The sequence below is a fragment of the Heterodontus francisci genome, chromosome 12 (genome assembly GCF_036365525.1).
Source record: "Heterodontus francisci isolate sHetFra1 chromosome 12, sHetFra1.hap1, whole genome shotgun sequence".
Classification (NCBI taxonomy): domain Eukaryota; kingdom Metazoa; phylum Chordata; class Chondrichthyes; order Heterodontiformes; family Heterodontidae; genus Heterodontus; species Heterodontus francisci.
Genome location: NC_090382.1, coordinates 30,799,513 through 30,817,886, shown reverse-complemented (window position 1 = coordinate 30,817,886; position 18,374 = coordinate 30,799,513). Strand labels below are relative to the sequence as shown.

General features: G+C 42.2%; 1 protein-coding gene across 2 annotated transcripts in view; it reads left to right on the top strand.

Annotated features, from left to right (window-relative positions):
* The window catches only part of LOC137375798 (slit homolog 3 protein-like), a 909,976-nt gene that overhangs the window by 363,339 nt on the left and 528,263 nt on the right, over positions 1-18,374 (top strand). For both annotated transcript variants that reach the window (XM_068043263.1, XM_068043262.1), the window contains exon 5: positions 7,419-7,490. In XM_068043263.1, the coding sequence (XP_067899364.1) occupies positions 7,419-7,490 (72 nt within the window). The remainder of the gene's footprint in view (positions 1-7,418; positions 7,491-18,374) is intronic.

Here is an 18,374-nt window from a genome sequence, read left to right as displayed (position 1 = left end):
ATATCAATTCATTCCACTCTAGGAGTTCAATACTGTTCAGTGGTTGGAGTTTTTAAAAAATCGACTCAGTACTTCATTGGAGAGGTGCATCAAGCACAAACTTTTGAAGAGTAAACTAAGGAGTTCTAAAAATTTGATGTGGAATATCAAATTTTAATGATAAAGTGTTGTTTTGATGCCACAACACAATGGTGCAGTAATGCATTATGCCACAGAATGATAGGATGTGGGTTTTGTGCCCATACATCACCCACAAACTAAATTCTCAATACCACTGTAGAAGTGACAGGGAAAGAATGGGACCTTCCCCAAATGGATGGAAAATTAGAAGTCATGACAACTGGAAACATGTGGAGAAATACCTACCTGCCAGCCAGCTTAAGAATTGGCACAGGACTGGAAATGGGTTGCTTTTGTATTATCGTATTTTTTTTTAAATACAATGTTTTCTGTTTGCTCCCATCACTGTGTTTCTGTCTGTGGAAAAAAAGAAGGGGAGGGAAAGTGTTCATAGTCACCAGGAAGAATGAAGGAGCAGCCAAAATTAGACGAAGCAGAATTAATCAGGGCAAAGGCCAAGTCTCAGCTGCTGCCATTAATTCGAACAGAAAACAGACAAAGGTTATTACGTGACACAGACTGACCCTAAAATATCAGTGAGTATTTCTGTGGAATGCTTTTTGCACTGCCAAAGTAGTTTTGAACAAGAAAACCAATCTGATGGGGTTGAGGAGTCCATGCATGCGGAATTCCATCTGTCACTGTGTGTTCCAAAGAAGGATTGGCAGCTGATCATTATCAGATGGTCAGCTCCATTGTGGGGCAAAGGAGAACAATATTCCTGGAAAAGTGCTTTCTCTTTCATTGAGAGTTGGTTGAAGGTGAGAAGTGATAAGGAGTTTGTGGGGTAGGTTGGGTTAAGTTGCTAATAAAGCTGCTGGTGTCTGAATATTTCTGCAGTTTTTAATCTGATGCATAGAGAACAACAGACATCCAGGAGTGATTACATAGAGGGTGGATGAGACCATGGAGTCGCACGACAGATATCGCATCAAGACTGAGATCATGGTATGAGACATGAGAGCAAAATTCAAGTCCGTCACCCCAACCTTATGTTGATAATATTGCCTTACAATCACTTTGAGTATCTGGAAGTTCATGAGGTTGTTTTATTTGATTCAACCTCAATTCCTGTCCTGACAATTGTTGTCATGGTTGATGATGACCATCGGTGTGCTCCATATTGATTATATATGCCAACATGCACACTGAAGGATTAAGGGTTGTAGAATGCTATCAGTAAGTAAATCAAGTGATAATGAACAGTTAATTACTGAGAAATGCATCATCAGTAGTTACCGATTCACTGAAGCAAAGCGGCACTAGCTTTAACAATCAAATCAGTCTGTGTGATCTTGCATCTCCGGAACCCATTGGGGAATTATCCAGATGTTGAGTTCTGGAAGCTGTGTGGCACCATTTAATTAATTCCCTATTTAGAAAGGTACTTGACACCCTTTAGAGAAAGTCAGAAAGGCAGCATGATTATGGGCACAGTCAGGTTAACCATCAGGGTTACCATAGTGACAGTCCTTTAGTGGAGGACAATTAAAGAGAGTGGTGGAAATGTGAGTCCGCTGCAATTTCTTCTAAAGCATTTCAAAAGGGTGACGTCATATGAAAAGTGTTTATATCAAACAGTCAAAAAAACAAATTATTTTGTAAATTATAGAACACTTATAGTTCTGCCACCATTTTGACTATTCCCATTCCAGATTTCTGGACAGAGTGCTAAAATATCTCTGACGACACAAGTTTTGAGAGCTGTGTATTTAAGTAAATATTTAATTGTACCAAACCCAGCCTACACTTTGTATATGGAGCAGCGAGGAATGAGGACTCTCCTGAGGCCTATTTATGGCCTTATCCATATCTGTGGGTCAGAAGAATGCATTAAATTGGAATCAAAGGCATATGAATTTACTTTGTTTCTACTTTTATCCAGCTGCAGATCAAATGAATATCAATAAAGTACTTGGAAAGAGGATGCCTCATTGCCATAAACTACTATACAATGTATACTATAGATGTGATTTGCTTGGAAGTTAGATGTGGAATATTCAGGGTAAAATCACATTAGAAGAAATAGGAACCTCCAAGAAATTTGTTTTTCTTTTGCACGTTTCCTTTTCTCTTCTGCTAAAAGTGGCATTCTTCTTGTATGAGCTTGGACACTGAGTATTAGTAACTGATTCAATGCCCAGCCCTACCCCTCCACCACCTTGCTCGACCCCTCCACTTCCTATGGGCTGCTGCTGCTGCCCACTAACTTGCATTGTTCATCCATCACCTCTGATCTACATTGGCTCCTGCTTCATTAATTTGTGGATTTTAAAATTCTCCTCCTCATATTCAAATCCATCAATGGCCTCACCCCCCATATATCTGTGATCTCCTTCAGTCCTACAACCCTCGGGCCAGAATTTTCCAGACATGGAAAATAATCGAGGGTCGCCACCATTTCTGGGCCAGACCCTACTGGTGTCTGCCGCCAGTAATGTGGTGCGATCTTATGGGAGGTGACCAATTAACAGGCTGCCTCCGCGTTGCTAACTAATTAAGGACAGCGGATGTGACAGCGATGCCGGAGGCCAGCAGTTTAGCCAGGAAGGTGGTCACTGCTGAGGCAGGGAGATGAGCATGAGAGAACCTCAAAATGGAGGTGCTCTTGCATGGCCACAGACTATTTTTTAAATTAAAAAACCTAGAGCAGTTAGGACCATCAGTGTGGAGAGGGAGCCCTTCCACAGGAATGATTGTGGCCGTTTCATTGGGAGTTTGAGAGGAGGCTCCAATGGCCCACCAACCTGCCACTGGGAGGCCAAGTCCAAATAGTTACCAGGCTCCGGACACAGTGGGGGCAGGGCACCCATTGAGAAAGTTCCGTCGGCATGGGATAAAGGCCCTTAATTGGAACACTTGGCTGCCTAACTCTGTGGAGTGGGTAGCTGATTCCCTGTGGCAACCCACCCCCTTGCCCAGAGGTGGGACAGCCTCAGGAGGCCATCCCGATTGGGGTTTTCCAATACTTTCCTGGACCCCCTGCCTCCAAAGCCGCCTCCAAAGGGACAGAAAGATTCCATAATTGATGTTTCTCCAACTCTGACCTCTTCTGCAACCCTGCCTTCCTTTGTCCCACCATTGGTGATTGTGTCATCATCCATCTAGGACTTAGATTCTGGAATTCCCTTCCCTAACCTTATTGCCACCCATCTCTCTCTCCTCCTTCAAGACTCTGTTGAAAACCGACCTCTTTGACCAAGTGTTTGCTCACCTGTCCTAATGTCTGAATCAGTGCCCATTCTTGACTGATAACACTTCTAAGTAGCGCCTTGCGGAGCTTTACTACATTAAAGATGCTGTATAAATGCAAATTGTTGTCTGACACCCAGACTTGGCTGAGCCACTATTTCCTCCAGTTAAACATCGGAAGACCAAAGCCATCATCCTAGACCTTGCTACAAATTCCGTATGCTTGACGTAATTCCATCCCCAGTCCAGGCCGCTGTCCCAGTTTACAACAGACTGTTCATCACCTATTTGACCTCAAGTTGAGCTTCTGACCACATATTCTCTCCATCATGAATACCGCTTACTTCTTTGTCTATAATATTGCCTGCCTCTTCTCTATCTCAGCTGTTCTGCGACTGAAGTTTTCAACTATGCCTTTGTCACCTCCAGACCTGACTATTCCAATGACCTTCTGGTTGGCCTTCCATGCCTCATAGTCTGTAAGCTTCAGCTTATCCAAAAGTTTTCTGGTGTTTTCTATCGCACACGTATTGCTTCTGTCCTCACTGACCAACATCAACACCAAAACCCTCAATTCAAAACTCCATCATTGTGCTTATATCACTTCATAGCCTTGCCCCATCCTATCTCTGAAACCAACTTCAGCCCCAAAGTCCTCACCCCAAAGAACTTCCCATTCCTCTTCCTCCGGCCTTTTGTACAACCCCTTTACCCCACCTTCGGTGGTCATGCCTTCAGTCACCTAGTCCTCATTCTTGAATTCCCTCCCTAAACTCCTCTGCCTTGGCATTCCTCTTCCTCCTTTAAGACCCTCCTTAAAACTCACTGCTTTGACTGCGTTTTTGGCCACCCTTCTTAATGGATCCTTCTTTAGCTCGGTGTCCAATTTTTGTCTGTGAAGCATCGGGAAGCGTTTTCTATGTTAACGGTGCTATATAAAGGGAGGTTGTTATTATTCAACCAAAGAGGACATGACAGTTGATCTGATTTTCTTCTCACCAAATGTTCATTGGATAGAAACCAGGTGAAGGAAGTCTGACTGAGGTTAATTTTCGGGCCATATGTGCTGCTATCCTGGACTGAATTTGGCTAACTCAGCATAGAGTGAGAATCAAACCTTGGACTTTTTAGTCGGAATGGCTTTAGTACTACACCAGCTGGTGCCTTCATCTACTAGCCTGTAAGGAATATGAATAAAGGCTTGAACAGAGATTCCTGAAATCTCCTGTTTCCATTTGTTCTTCATTGTCATTACATCTCCTCATTCACCTTTGACCAAGGGTCGTGCATCACCACAGGATACAGAATCATCTGTAAATATCATAGACCCTTGCTAGATTCTGCAATCCATTTCTTCAGGACTGATGGTTGTAAGAATAGATTTAGACACATGATGAAATTATCTTTTGAACTCGGTAGGTCCAATCCTCCTGGTATCATGGGATGTTGTGTATAAAATGCAACAGGATAGAGTTGACTAATGCAGATTGTAAAGTTCCACTAACATCCTGGAGTTTGCTTGATTACTGTTAACAATCAGAGAAATTTCACTGAATTTATCTTCATGGTGGATCAACCTGAAGTTATTCACATTCCTGAGGGGACTAAATGAATTAATTATTTGAGTATGATGTTAAATTGTACATAGTCTGTTGGATACAGCAGGCTTACAAGTCATCTAAACATTTCTGAATCGACCGCACTGCCTCTTTATTCCCAATGTTTTTGGCAAACACCCTGCCTGACTGCTACAGGCAGCTTATTACCGGAGGGCAAACTGGTGATCTGGGAGCTTTCTGGATAGGACAGGAGCCTGGTAAATGGAATAAATTACCTTTTTGGTGTAAGCCATGACTCAGTGGTAGCACTCATGCCAATGAGTTACAAGGCCCTGAAAGGAATGGTAGCATAGTGGTTATGTTACTTAGACGAGTAATCCAAAGGCCTGGACTAATACTCTGGAGCTGTGACTTCAAATCCCACCATGGCAGCTGGGGAATATTAATTTAAATAAATTTGAAATAAAAAACTTGTCTCAGTAATGGTGATCATAAATCCACTGAATTGTCATTAAAACCCCATCTGGTTCACTGGTGCCCTTCAGGGAAGCAAATCTGCTTAGCTGGTCTGGCCTACATGTGACTCTAGACCCAGAGCAATGTGGTTGACTCTTACCGGTCCTCTGAAATGGCCATGCACCACTCCCTTAAGGACTGCTAGTTTGGTTGCTCTGCCTCCTGTAACATTTTCAGCCTTGCTCGAGTGGGCCTCAGGCATAGTTTTAAAAGTGTTGGCTGCCCACCACTCTGTTTTTCAATATGAACAGGATGCTAGGTAGATAAAAGTTGCTCCAGTGTGTCTTCAGCTAGTAATTGGGAATGATCTTGTTGTTGACCTCTCCACAGCTACCAGCAACAAGATGTGTGCTTAGTGTCCAACCAGCTTACAGGACATATTATTTTTATTCATCCTGCTCTCCCTACCAAGATGGAGATTGTTTTCCTTAACAAAGGATCACTTCCGAGAGATCTAGGAAAACATTGTCAAAATTAACCTCCAACTACGGCAGAGTGGTTGAGCTGATAAGCTCCCAATTTGGAGTTGTCACTGGAAGTTGAACCTGTGATGCTAATGTTAACACTGCCCCAATATTAGACACTTGCTGATAATGAACTGGAGAACTTTCAATATATGATCATGGAGATCCTTTTTGAAGAAAAGCTTTTTTGTCATGTTCACATCAGGCTCTTGTCATAACGAGGTTAGATCAAAGATTTAACATTTCTCTGCTTGAAGGCGGCTGCAGCTGGAGCAGTTAAAGAACTGAGGTCAAAGTTTGAAAAGTAAAAATGCTGGAACTTTGATTAACTTCTGTAAGCTTGACAACCAAATGAAGAGCTTTCTGCTAAATCCATTGTACGGGGTTTTCTCTCTCTCCCTGTCTCACACACACTAAATAGTTGAAAGGAAACATCAGTTATTGAAATCAAAGATGAGATCTGTCACTTTAAATTATATCATTCACACGAAAAAGTGAAGGATCAGAAAAGAACTGCTCAATGTGGCTGAAAGGATTAATGCAGTTAAATTTTCTTGTAAAAATCCACTTTCTTGCCCTTCTCTCTCCTTCCCTCTCTTTCTCCCTCCTATTTCTGCTTCACATTAACTCTCTCTCTCCCTTTCTTGCTCCCCCTCTCCTCACTTTCTTCCCCTCTCTCTACCTTACTCTGCACTGTCCCATCTGTCTTTCTCCCTTTCTTCCCTCTATCTTGGTAACTTTCTGTTCCATCCTGCTTTGCCTTTTCTCCTCATCTAACCTTCTCAGTCCATAATTTGCTTTGCTTCTCTCACTTTTTCCCTGCTCCCTCTGGCCAGTTTGCTTTCTATCTCTCTCTCTGTCTCCTTCCCTGTCTTGCATTTTCTCTCTCTGTTCATGGAGCTATTAGATTATCTGAATCTCTCCATGCCCCTGTCTATTTCTCCCTTACTTTATTCAATTTGCTTGTATGTATGTCTCTACTGTTCTGTGTTTCTCTATCCCTTCCTGTTCATCTCTGTCTTTGTCTGCCTCTCTCTTCCTTGTCTATCTGTGTATCTGCCTCAGTTTGTATGCATATTTTCTTCCTCCCTGGCTCTGTTTTTGACTATCTCTGTACTCTTTGGTAGACAGAAATGCAATCACAATTAACATTGATTTGCTTTTATTTTGCTTGGAAGAATGTTGCCAAAATTTAATTTAAAAGGATTCAGAGCGTGGAAATCATTTCTTTTTAAATTTGCATATACTCTTTAAGCAAAATACATTGATAAACAATTGCAAACATTGTATTATATTAGAGCCATTTTCCTAATGCATTTTTAACTAGATTGATTATGGGTTTAGTCAATCAGTGTGGTTAAAATGCTTAAACAGCGAAATGAGGATGAAAATGGTAATATCCTATTTGTGCATCAAGCAATTATACGTTGTTTTAAACAGCTTGGCCAGCCAGTTGTCAATATGGTGAAGGGGGTCCTTTGATTTAACAGACACAGTCTCTCTTGTCACCATCTCCTTGTATGCACTCAAATTCCACAATCGTAAATCCAGTATTTCTTATTTACAGTGACTTCAGTGAGAACCGGATTCAAGCTCTTCCCAGAAAAGCTTTTCGTGGGATTGTTGACATCAAAAACCTGTGAGTACTAATCTAAACTTTTCTTGTGTACACTTGGGCTCATAGCTTTCTTTGATGCAGCCCTGAAAACCCTTAACTAGGTGACCCACGATAATAATAGATTTTTTCTGTGTCAATGCGGCATGTGCAATGAAACCCTTAACTCATTTTATAAAGAACCAATTTCACAATCTCTTTCCAAACAGCCATGACATGAAAATTTCACAGTTGTAAATTGAAATGGTCTTCTGAACTTAAATGTAAGATTAATTCTTTGTGTAAATTGGCCTTCATCCCTTCTTCTAACCCATTCAATGCCTGACCTTGGAGAGTACAAAGGAGTTGACACCACATCTAGCCTGTAACTGACCTGAACGTTTTTGATGTTGATTTCAGGTGTGAAATTAAAGATCAATCCATTCGCCTTCAGTAACATCCATCACTTTAACAAATTGAAAAAGAAATCAGAAGTATAAACTTAACTTGGCCAAGGCAGATTTGGGTGTCAATTCAAAGAATTTGGATTATTCTTAATACTATTGAGAACTAGGCTGAATACAGAGGGGAAGTGTAAAAGAAAATAAGAAAAGCAAAGAGAGAGTATGAAAAGAGACTGGCAGTTAACATAAAAGGGAATCCCAAAATTTTCTATAGACATATAAATAGTAAAATAGTGGTAAAAGGAGGAGTGGGACCAATTGGGGACCAAAAAGGGGATTTGTGCATAGAGGCAGAGGGCATAGCTGAGGTATTAAATTAATGCTTTGCATCTGCCTTTACTAAGGGAGAACATGCAACCCAGGCAACAGTGAAAGAGGAGGTAATTCAGACACTAGGAGGGTTTAAAATTGATAAAGAGGAGGTATTGGATAGGCTGTTGTTATGCCAATGTGTTTGTTGAATCCACTGACTGGAGATTTGAATTTTTTTTTTTTAAAGACATTTTAAAAAGACAAGCTGCCAGCAAAGTCATCCTTTCAGCTTAAGATGATCACCTAGTTTGCTACATGTATCCTACATTGCAAAGCACTGTGAGGAGACAGCCAAAATGTTTGCTCAGTCCCTAGCAAGAACCTAGACCCAGGAAGTTTAAAGGAACTACCTGTTCTCTCAGCAAGCAGAGAAATACTGCTAACTGCTATGTTTGAATGACCGAGTGACTGTCATGTGACAAGCCCCTCCCCATCAGTGGTTTTAAGCTGGTGTTTTTCTCTGCAGCAGAGGAGAAGCAATTGGACTCTGGCATGAGCAGACCCTAAGTAGGGGTCTCTCTCTCTCTCTCTCCCTCCATTCCAGCTTCAAAGCTCTCAAATCTAGCTTGGGTGATTGACTACTTTTGCTTACTCCAGCTACAATCAGAAACCCCGTTGGAGGAAATCATCTGCATTGCTTTCTTCATGAGATTCACTGAACCAGTCATCTACCTCTTCAAACTAAAAGCCTCAGGACCACTGAATTCAGCTAGAAGCCAGCCGAATCCCCAGTATCCCCAGACTGTATACCTTTTTTTATAGACTCTAACTCAACCAATCTCCCTTTCCCCTCTCTGTAACCTGTTTGTGTGTGTGTGTAAACCTCCAGAGTGTGTGTGTGAGTGAAAGTTGGCACATTGTTTATTATTTTATTGGTTTGGTTTAGGTCCAATAAAGTTAACTTCTTTCTTTGCTAACTCAAGAAAGCCTGTCCGATTGGTTCTTGCTATGATTATAGTAAGTAAGTAATCAAACACCTTCTGAATTGGCCAGTACATCCATTTTAAGAAAGGATTAAACCTGTTGTGGTCTAACAAGGAGACGGAAAAGAAGGAAGCCCTTTGACTTCTCCTCACTTCACCGGAACACTGTCTGTACTTAAAGTGGATAAGGCACCAGGACTGAATGAGATGCATCCAAGGATACTGAGGGAAATGAGAGTGGTAATTGCAAAGGCACTGGCCATAATTTTTCATTCTTCCTTAGACTCAGGGATGATGCCAAAGGATTGGATAATTGCAAACGTTACACCCTTGTTCAAAAAAGGGTGTAAAGATAAGCCCAGCAACTATAGGCAATCAGTTTAACTTCGGTGGTGGGAAAAATTCCAGAAAGAATAATTCGGGAGAAAATTAATAGTCACATGGACAAATGCAGGTTACTAAAGAAAGCCAGCATGGATTTCTTAAGAGAAAATCATGTTTCACTAACTTGGTGGAGTTTTTTGAAGAGGTAACAGAGAGGGTTGATGAGAGTAATGCTGTTGATGTGGTGTACATGGACTTCCAGGAAGTGTTTGATGCAATGCTGCACAACAGACCTGTGAGCAAAGTGATAACTCATTAAATAAAAAGGATAGTAGCAACATGGATACAGAATTGGCTGAGTGACAGAAAGCAAAGAGTAGTTGTTAATGGATGTTTTTCGGGCTGGAGGAAGGTTTGTAGTGGAGCTCCCCAGGGGTCAGTGTTGCAGAGAAATATGAAGCGATACATTTTGGTAGGAAGAACATGGAGAGACAATATAGAATAAAGGGTACAATTCTAAAGGGGATGGTAGAGCAGAGGGACCTGGGTGTATATGTCATTGAAGGTGGCAGGACAGGTTGACAGAGAAGTTAATAAAGCATACAGTATCCTGGGCTTTATTAATAGGGGCATAGAGTATTAGAGCAAGGAGATTATGCTGAACTTGTATAAGACACTAGCTTGCCCTCAGCTGGAGTATTGCATCCAGTTCTGGGTGCCGCACTTTAGGAAAGATATGAAGGTGTTAGAGAGAGTGCAGAAAATATTCATAAGAATGGTTACAGGGATGAGAAACTTCAGTTAAGAAGATAGATTGGAGCAGTTGGGACTGTTTTCCTTGGAGAAGAGAAGGCTGAGGGGTGATTTGATTGAGCTATTCAAAATCATGAGGGGTCTGGACAGAGTAGACAGGGAGAAACTGTTCCCACTTGTGAAAGGATCGAGAACGAGAGGGCACAGATTTAAAGTAATTGGTAAAAGAAGCAAAAATGACATGAGGTAAAAACTTTTTCACACAGCAAGTTATAAAGTTCTGGAATGCACTACCTCAGAGTGTGGTGGAGGCAGGTTCAATTGAAGCATTCCAAAGAGAATTAGACTGTTATATGAAAAGGAAGAATGTGCAGGGTTACGGGGAGAAGGCGAGGGAGTGGCACTAGATGAAATGCTCATTAGGACAGCCATCGCAGACACGATGGGCCAAATGGCCTCCTTCTGTGCTGTAACAATTTTGTGATTCTGTGTTTTTTCAAGGTACAGTGGATTCTGATTTAGTCATTACCACCTGTAATAATAAAGAAGGACTTGCATTTATATAGCACCTTTCACGAATACAGCTCTAAAGCGCTTTACAGCCAATGAAGTACTTTTGAAGTGTAGTCACTGTTGTAATGTAAGAAACGCGGCAGCTAATTTGCAAACAGCAAGCTCCCACAAACATCAATGTGATAATAACCAGATAATCTATTTTTGTGATGTTGATTGAGGGATAAATGTAAGAAATGTGATAGCCCTCTCCAAACATCCACAAATAGTAATGCAATAATGATTAGATATCTGTTTTTAAAAAAAAGATATTTTGGTTAAGCGATAAATATTGGCTAAGACACTGGATATAACATTCCTGATTTTCATTGAGATATTTTACATCCCTCTGAAAGAGCAGACAGGGCCCTCAGTTTAACGTCTCATCCAAAAGGCACACCTTTGTCAGTGCAGCACTCCCTCAGCACTGCACTGGCATGTCAGCTATGATTTTTATGCTCAAGTGTCTGAAGTGGGACTTGAACCCACAACATTCTGACTCAGTAATAAGAGTGCCACCAACTTAGCCACACTCACTTGCAACCATTAAGCCAAACCTGTAAACCATGTGCTACTGCACTTGCAATGATCGATTGGGGTCAGATTAGTGGTACTATACCTCATATCGTAATGTGTAACATTCTGAAATATTTTCCCAGCCTGAAACAACAGACAAAGACCCATAGCTCAGTACCACTAATCTATGGTACGAAACAACAGGCTTCACTTTATCAATACGAGTGTACAAAGCAACGATTGCCATTTCTTTAATTGAACCTCTGAAGTCCTCTTCTGTCACATCTGAAAGTTTACTGAAAGAAAATAGTGTTCTGACTGTACTTTCAGGTACCTGAGTCCCAGCCCTATAACCGTATTTACAAGTACCCGAGTTGCAGCCCTATAGCTGTACTTCCAGGTACATGAGTTTCAGCGCTGCGACTGTACTTACAGGTACCTGAGTCCCAGCCTTGTAACTGTATTTACAAGTACCTGAGTCCCACTCCTATAACTGTACTTCCAGGTACCTAAGTCCCAGCACTGTTGCTGTACTTACACGTACCTGAGTTCCATGCGCTTTGACTCTACTTACAGCTACCTAAGTCCCATCCCGATAACTGTATTTACAAGTACCTGAGTCCCAGCCCTATAACTATGCTTACAGGTACCTGAGTCCCAGTGCTGTGATTGTACATACAGGTACCTGAGTTCTAGCTCTGTGACTATACTTACAGGCACATGAGTCCCAGCCCTATAACTGTGCTTACAGGTACCTGAGTCCCATCACTGTAACTGTAATAACAGGTACCTAAATCCCAGCACTGTGACTGTATTTACAGGTACCTGAGTTCCACGTGCTTTGACTGTACTTACAGATGCCTCAGTCCAACACTGTGACTGCACTTACAGGTACCAACACGAATGCACCTCTCTCACACTAGTCCCAGGGCGATTGCCTGCCTCTTCTCCCCAACCCCAATGCCAGGGGTGCTGCTGTTTCTCACCCCTGTCCCAGGGGTACTGCCCAGCAAACCCATTTCTGGGTCTACTGCCCCCTCCATCCCACTCCTCACTGCCTACCCAGGGTTGCTGCCCCCCCCCCCCCCCCCCCACATCCCAGTGCTGAGGCTACCTCCTTCCGCCATCCCAGTGCCAATGCCACCGCCCTTCCCTGGTTCTCTAACTGAGTACTGATGTTCCGCCTCTTCCTACGTCCTCACATGAGTCCCAATGTTCTGCATTTCCCTATCTGCCCATTTCAGTTCGGATGCTGTATTCCTGTGTGCTCCCTGGAATCCCGATTCTCTGCCTTTCCAGGTCGTACGAGTCCTGGTACTGCTGTTTCCCCTTGTCACCTTTAGTGTCCGATAATGAATAGAAGACAGAAGGATAAAAAGAATAGTGTAAAGCAAAGTGAAATGAAGAGAATTTGAAAAGTCAGGCATCGTATCCTGTCCCTATCTTGTGGCTTTCAGTTGAATTGCCTCCAGCAATTGAAAGAGGTGGCTGATGGATGCGGTCAGGAAGGCTACTGTTTTATGCCAAAATTCAAATTCTTTTGTTCGTTCTTTAAGGGAATCAGAGGACTTTTAAGACTTGGGGAGCAATCGATGAACAAAATCCATGCATCCAAGCCAGCTTCATTGTAATAATTGAACTTGGGCCTGTCCAACTCAATCCTTACAACCAAAGCCTGAGATATGTTGGAATTTGTGCCGTGGATTCTACACCATATATCTGGTTATTTTTTATTTCTGAAACCAAAACCTGTTGTGACTTACATATTCCACAATGAATCAAACTCATTAGTGTAGGCTAAAAAAAAAGTAGAAGCCTAAGATGGTAGAAAAATCAATTACCGTTTTCAATGCAAAGCTAAGTAAAATGGTTGCAGTGATTTATATTTATTGAGTAAATGTTACAAGATATCCACCCTGTTCGGCACAAGAGAGAGCTAATTTATCATAAAATATATGGTAATTCTTAATTGCTCTTTCAAGCAGCTTTATTGGAGCCATGAACCCTGAATACGTCATTGTGACAATGTCCTCCTTTCACATTCATTTTACTATCCAGTTTCATTTGACAGCTCAGTTGGTAGCACGATTGTCTCTAAGTCACAACATTCTGGGTTCAAGTTCTAATTCAAGACTTGAGCACAAAGATCAAGGCTGATGCTTCAGTGCAATACTGAGGGAAGTGCTACACTGTCAGAAGTGCCATCTTTCAGATGAGATGTTAAACCAAGGCCCCATCTGCCTGCCACAGTGCTAGTTTGAAGAAGGGGAGCTCTCCCTGGTGTCCTGGCCAACATTTATTCCTCAATCGTCATCACAAAAAACAGATTATCCGGTCATTTAATCACATTGCTGTTTGCGGGAGCTTGCTGTGTGCAAAATTGATTGCCACATTTGCTGCATTACAACAGTGACTACAATTCAAAAGTACGTCCTTGGCTGTAAAGATTTTTGAGACGTCTGGTGGTCATGAAGGGCACTATATAAATGCATTACTTCGAATCCTTTTGATGACTGCATCTATTTTTCTCCAGCCTTTCAACTGAATTATTTTCTATTACAAAAGAATTTCAGATAAGGCTTTCCTCTTGCCCATGTGGTGCCGTTAGATGTCTGGGAGTGGCCTGAAGTGACCTTTCACCTTTCCAGCCTGACTAAATCAATTTCAGCCCAGACGGAGAGGATGGAGATCTCCTGTCTCTGCTGGCTGCAAGTCTCTTAAGTGAAATTGGAGATGGTGAACACATGTTGCTGGTTGGAATAGTTCACTGCAGTAAAGTACCCATAATTCAACACTAATTTGACACTCCATTGAGAAATGTCATTTTTCTCCCGGAGTTCTCCCAGTCTCCTGGCCAGCATTCTTCGCTCAGCTCACATCACCAAACAGAGATTAACGAGTCATTCATCTCAGTGCTGTTTGTGGGACCTTGCTTTGTGCAAATTGGATGCACGTTTACTCACAAAACTAGAGCGATTAAACTTCAAAAAGTAATTAATTAGTCCTGGAGCACCTCTGAAACTTGTGAAAGGTGCAATATAATTGCATGTTTTCCCCTGCAAAAAACCTAATCCATGTTTTTATCAACTCAGTGAGTTTTGTCTAGCTCTCTCTTTCTTGTCCTTCTGACCTCAACCCTCCAAGTCACCTTGACGTTTACATATCTGTACTAAGGCCTGCATCGCCCTCACCTCTTGTTCTTTCCAGATTCTACTGTTTTCCTGTGCCACAGAGATTTTTAGATGTTCCTCTTCACCTACAAGTATCATTATAGCTCTCTTTGCCTTTGCAATCTCTTCCAGCCACTTGTCCCTGCCATCACCCTCCAGTCCTCCAACACCTGCCTACTCTTTCTTCCCATTCACTCCATTAGTGGCAGCTGCTCCTTCAGCCTTTAAAATCCCATCCTTTGGAACTTTATCCCTCAGAACTTCCATCTTGTCACCTCTCTTCCTACTTTTCGGACGGCACAGCGGCGCAGTGGTTAGCACCGCAGCCTCACAGCTCCAGCGACCCGGGTTCAACTCTGGGTACTGCCTGTGTGGAGTTTGCAAGTTCTCCCTGTGTCTGCGTGGGTTTCCTCCGGGTGCTCCGGTTTCCTCCCACATGCCAAAGACTTGCAGGTTGATAAGTAAATTGGCCATTAGCAATTGCCCCTAGTATAGGTAGGTGGCAGGGAAATATAGGGACAGGTGGGGATGTGGTAGGAATATGGAATTAGTGTAGGATTAGTATAAATGGGTGGTTGATGGTCGGCACAGACTCGGTGGGCTGAAGGGCCTGTTTCAGTGCTGTATCTCTAAACTAAACTTTCAAAAGCCTCCTTAAGACTTTGTTTTGTGAATGAGCTTTCACCTCTTAGCACCCCTTTTACCTCCTGCAAGGTGACTACTTATTGCCCAAACAACAACTTGCATTTATATAATGCCATTAACAAAGCAAGACTTCTTGAGGTGCTTCACAGTATTATTATAAAACAAAATTTGACATTGAGCCACATTAAAATATATTTGGACAGGTGACCAAAATCTTGGTCAAAGAGCTAGGTTTTTATGAGAGACTTAAAGGAGGAGGGCAAGGTAAAATTAGAAAGGATAAGGGGGTGTAATCCAGAGTTTAGGGCGTGGGCAACTGTAGTCAAGGCCGTCAATGGTGGAGGGATGGAAATCAGGGTTATGTAAGGGGCCAAAGGTTGGAGGAATGCAAAGATTTTGGCGGATTGTAGGGCCAGAGGAGCTCATTGAGATAGAGCTGGGTAAGGCCATTCTGTAAAGTATTTTCAGGATGTGAAGGGCCCTATTGTAAGATAAGTTGTTTCTATTAACGGACTCATGAAGAGCAAGCTTGATGGATGTATGGAAGCGACTCATCTGCCTGTTACCATGCTGACTGGAATGGAAGTGCTTTACTGGAATGTGCATTCAACAACCTGTCAAGGGATCAGCTGGGTAACCGTTTTTAGATAAGGAGACGGAGATCTTGGTGGATTATGATCATGATATGTTGTTTCCCTCAGATAAGCCCCTGCCTCACGGATAGTTGGAAATACAGATAAAATTTCAATGGGGTTTTCCCGATCTTGTACCATAACTTCAGCAGAACAACAAAGAAACCCCAGAGAAATGAATTAAGCACTAAAGCACACCAGTCAAGCACTAAGGCCAAAACACTGGACTTGGAATCAATAGTTGAGCAGCCATGTCAGGAAAAAAATGAATTGGTACTTCATTGGCATTGTGTCCAAAGAGTCCCCTTGTACATTGAATTCTGAGGTGAGTTAAATAGTCTGTTTAGCAGCTGTGCAGTAAGTGTTGTTGGTGTTGTGTTTCCTTCTATCCTTCAAACACAAACTCACCACTCAGATAGGACTGGTAAACTAAACTGTCAGTTCTTTATTCAAAGATCACAATAGTATAAACACGTAGAGTAAAGGCCTGCAAGGGTCTGCAAATGAAACCCGACCCCAGCCCGACAGAACCCCATCCAACCCTGAGCCCCACCCAGCCAAATCGTTCCATTTTTTCCCGTGCCCGACCCGACCTGACCATCAGTTAACCTACCTTCCGTTTTTCACTTTGTTCCTTACCTGCCCAAGCTTAAAATAACTGTAGCAAAACCACCTTTAAAGTCTAAAAAGTAAATTAACATTTAAGTCACTTACCTGAGGTGGTGATAGAGCATGTCCGATCTGGCCCGACCTGACCCGAGCTCGAATGCCGGACCCGGAAGTGCGACCCGACCTGACCCGATGCATGTCGTCAGGTCCCGTCGGGTTCGAGTCGGGTAGCAGGCCTTTAATGGAGAGCTCTTACTCGTACATCTTACTTGGTGCACTAACACATTCCAACAACTTTGTCATGTGACAGATGATATCATATCCTGTCTGATGATGTATACATATTATGGACAGACCCAGTTAAAGACATACTGTAAAAGCCCCCCTTTTCCTAAAGTTGAGATTACTTATAACAAATAAACATATAATAACAATTTACATTACAACAAAACTTTTGTGCATTGTGAGTTCACAATTTTATGCATTTACAAGTCTCTGAAGCGTAAATGTGGTTTGCTAATATGACCAGATTGGGTCATAGTGAAACTTCTTTGATATCTCTGACTGTTATTACAGTGGTCTTGGTTCATAGGTGTGTTGCTTTCTTGCACAACGACATCGTGTTGGTTGTCTTCACCAGGATCTTCCACAGGGCTATGTTCGGGTCTCACTTGAACATTTTCTATTTGCAATAGGACTGCTGGGTGTTGCATAATTGGATATCTCCCTGAGTTGACATTAATTTCTGCATAATATTGGTCCATTTGGTATTACCAGTTCATATGGTCTTGGCTCTCAACAAACCTTAGCTATTTCAACTGGAAACCAGGATCCCTTTGTCAAATGTAGAACTCAAACTTTTTGTTTTGTGGTCAGACTTGGCAATTCTTTACCTGCATGCTGGTCATGCATGTCCTTCATCCTCCCCTGTTTTTCCAATAACTCACCTCGGACAACTGTAAACTTGGATAGGTGGTGGCATGGAAGAGCCATTCGGACTCACCTCCCAAACATGAGCTGAGTAGGTGAGGGTAAACTTGCACTCAATGGTGTTGCCCTTAGATGTAGCATTGTGACCTGGAGATCCTGCTTCATTTGTCGGCATTTAATAATCAAGGACTTAACAATGCGAACCATGTGCTCTGTTAGGCCATTTGATCGAGGATAATGTGGTGATGATGTAATGTTTTCAATGCCCCACTTCACATACATGTCTTGAAATGGTTTGCCCGTGTACTGAGGAACATTATCTGAAACAATTTCTTTTGGAGCCCCAAACAGACTGAAAATGGCACTCTGTACTGGCAATGGCTGCACTCAATGTGTCGTTTAGTTGTCAAATTATCGGGAACTTGGAAAAATAGTCTGTCACTAGTAGAAAATTGTCATTATGAACGCTAAATAGGTCTGTAGCAATTTTGGTCCATGGGTGTGATGGAATTTTGTGAGGTATCAATGGTTCCTTGTGCTGGCTTGGCTGGTGTGACTGATGTGCCTCGCACATTCCCACAGTCTTCTCTATATCACTGCTGATCCCTGCCCAGTATACGGTCTCTCTTGCCAGACGTCTAGTACGTCCAACGCCCATGTGAGCCCTGTGTAGTTGCATCAGAATCTCTGGTTGAAGTGACTCAGGTATTAGAACCTTGAAGATAATGCCTCTGGATATTCCTAATTAATCTTGGTAAGTCCAAAATGGTCTTAAGGTTTCCTGGATTTCTTTTATTACGTCAAGCCAACCTTCGATTATGGTTTTCCATAGTGCCTGGAATACTGGGTCATTGGATGTCTCTTCTTGTAATTGTTGACATTTGTGTTACCCAAAATTCATCAAATTGACTTGGAATACATCTTCAACTGTGTATCTAGTGAATCGACTTGCACATCCAATGAAACATCTGCATTCTTTATTGTATTCGGCAGCCTCAAGGTGTTTGAAGTGACCATCAAGTTGCCTGGTTTGTAGCGAACATCACAATCATGTCCTTGAACTTTAATCAACAGTCATTGAAACCTAGGTGGTGCACTT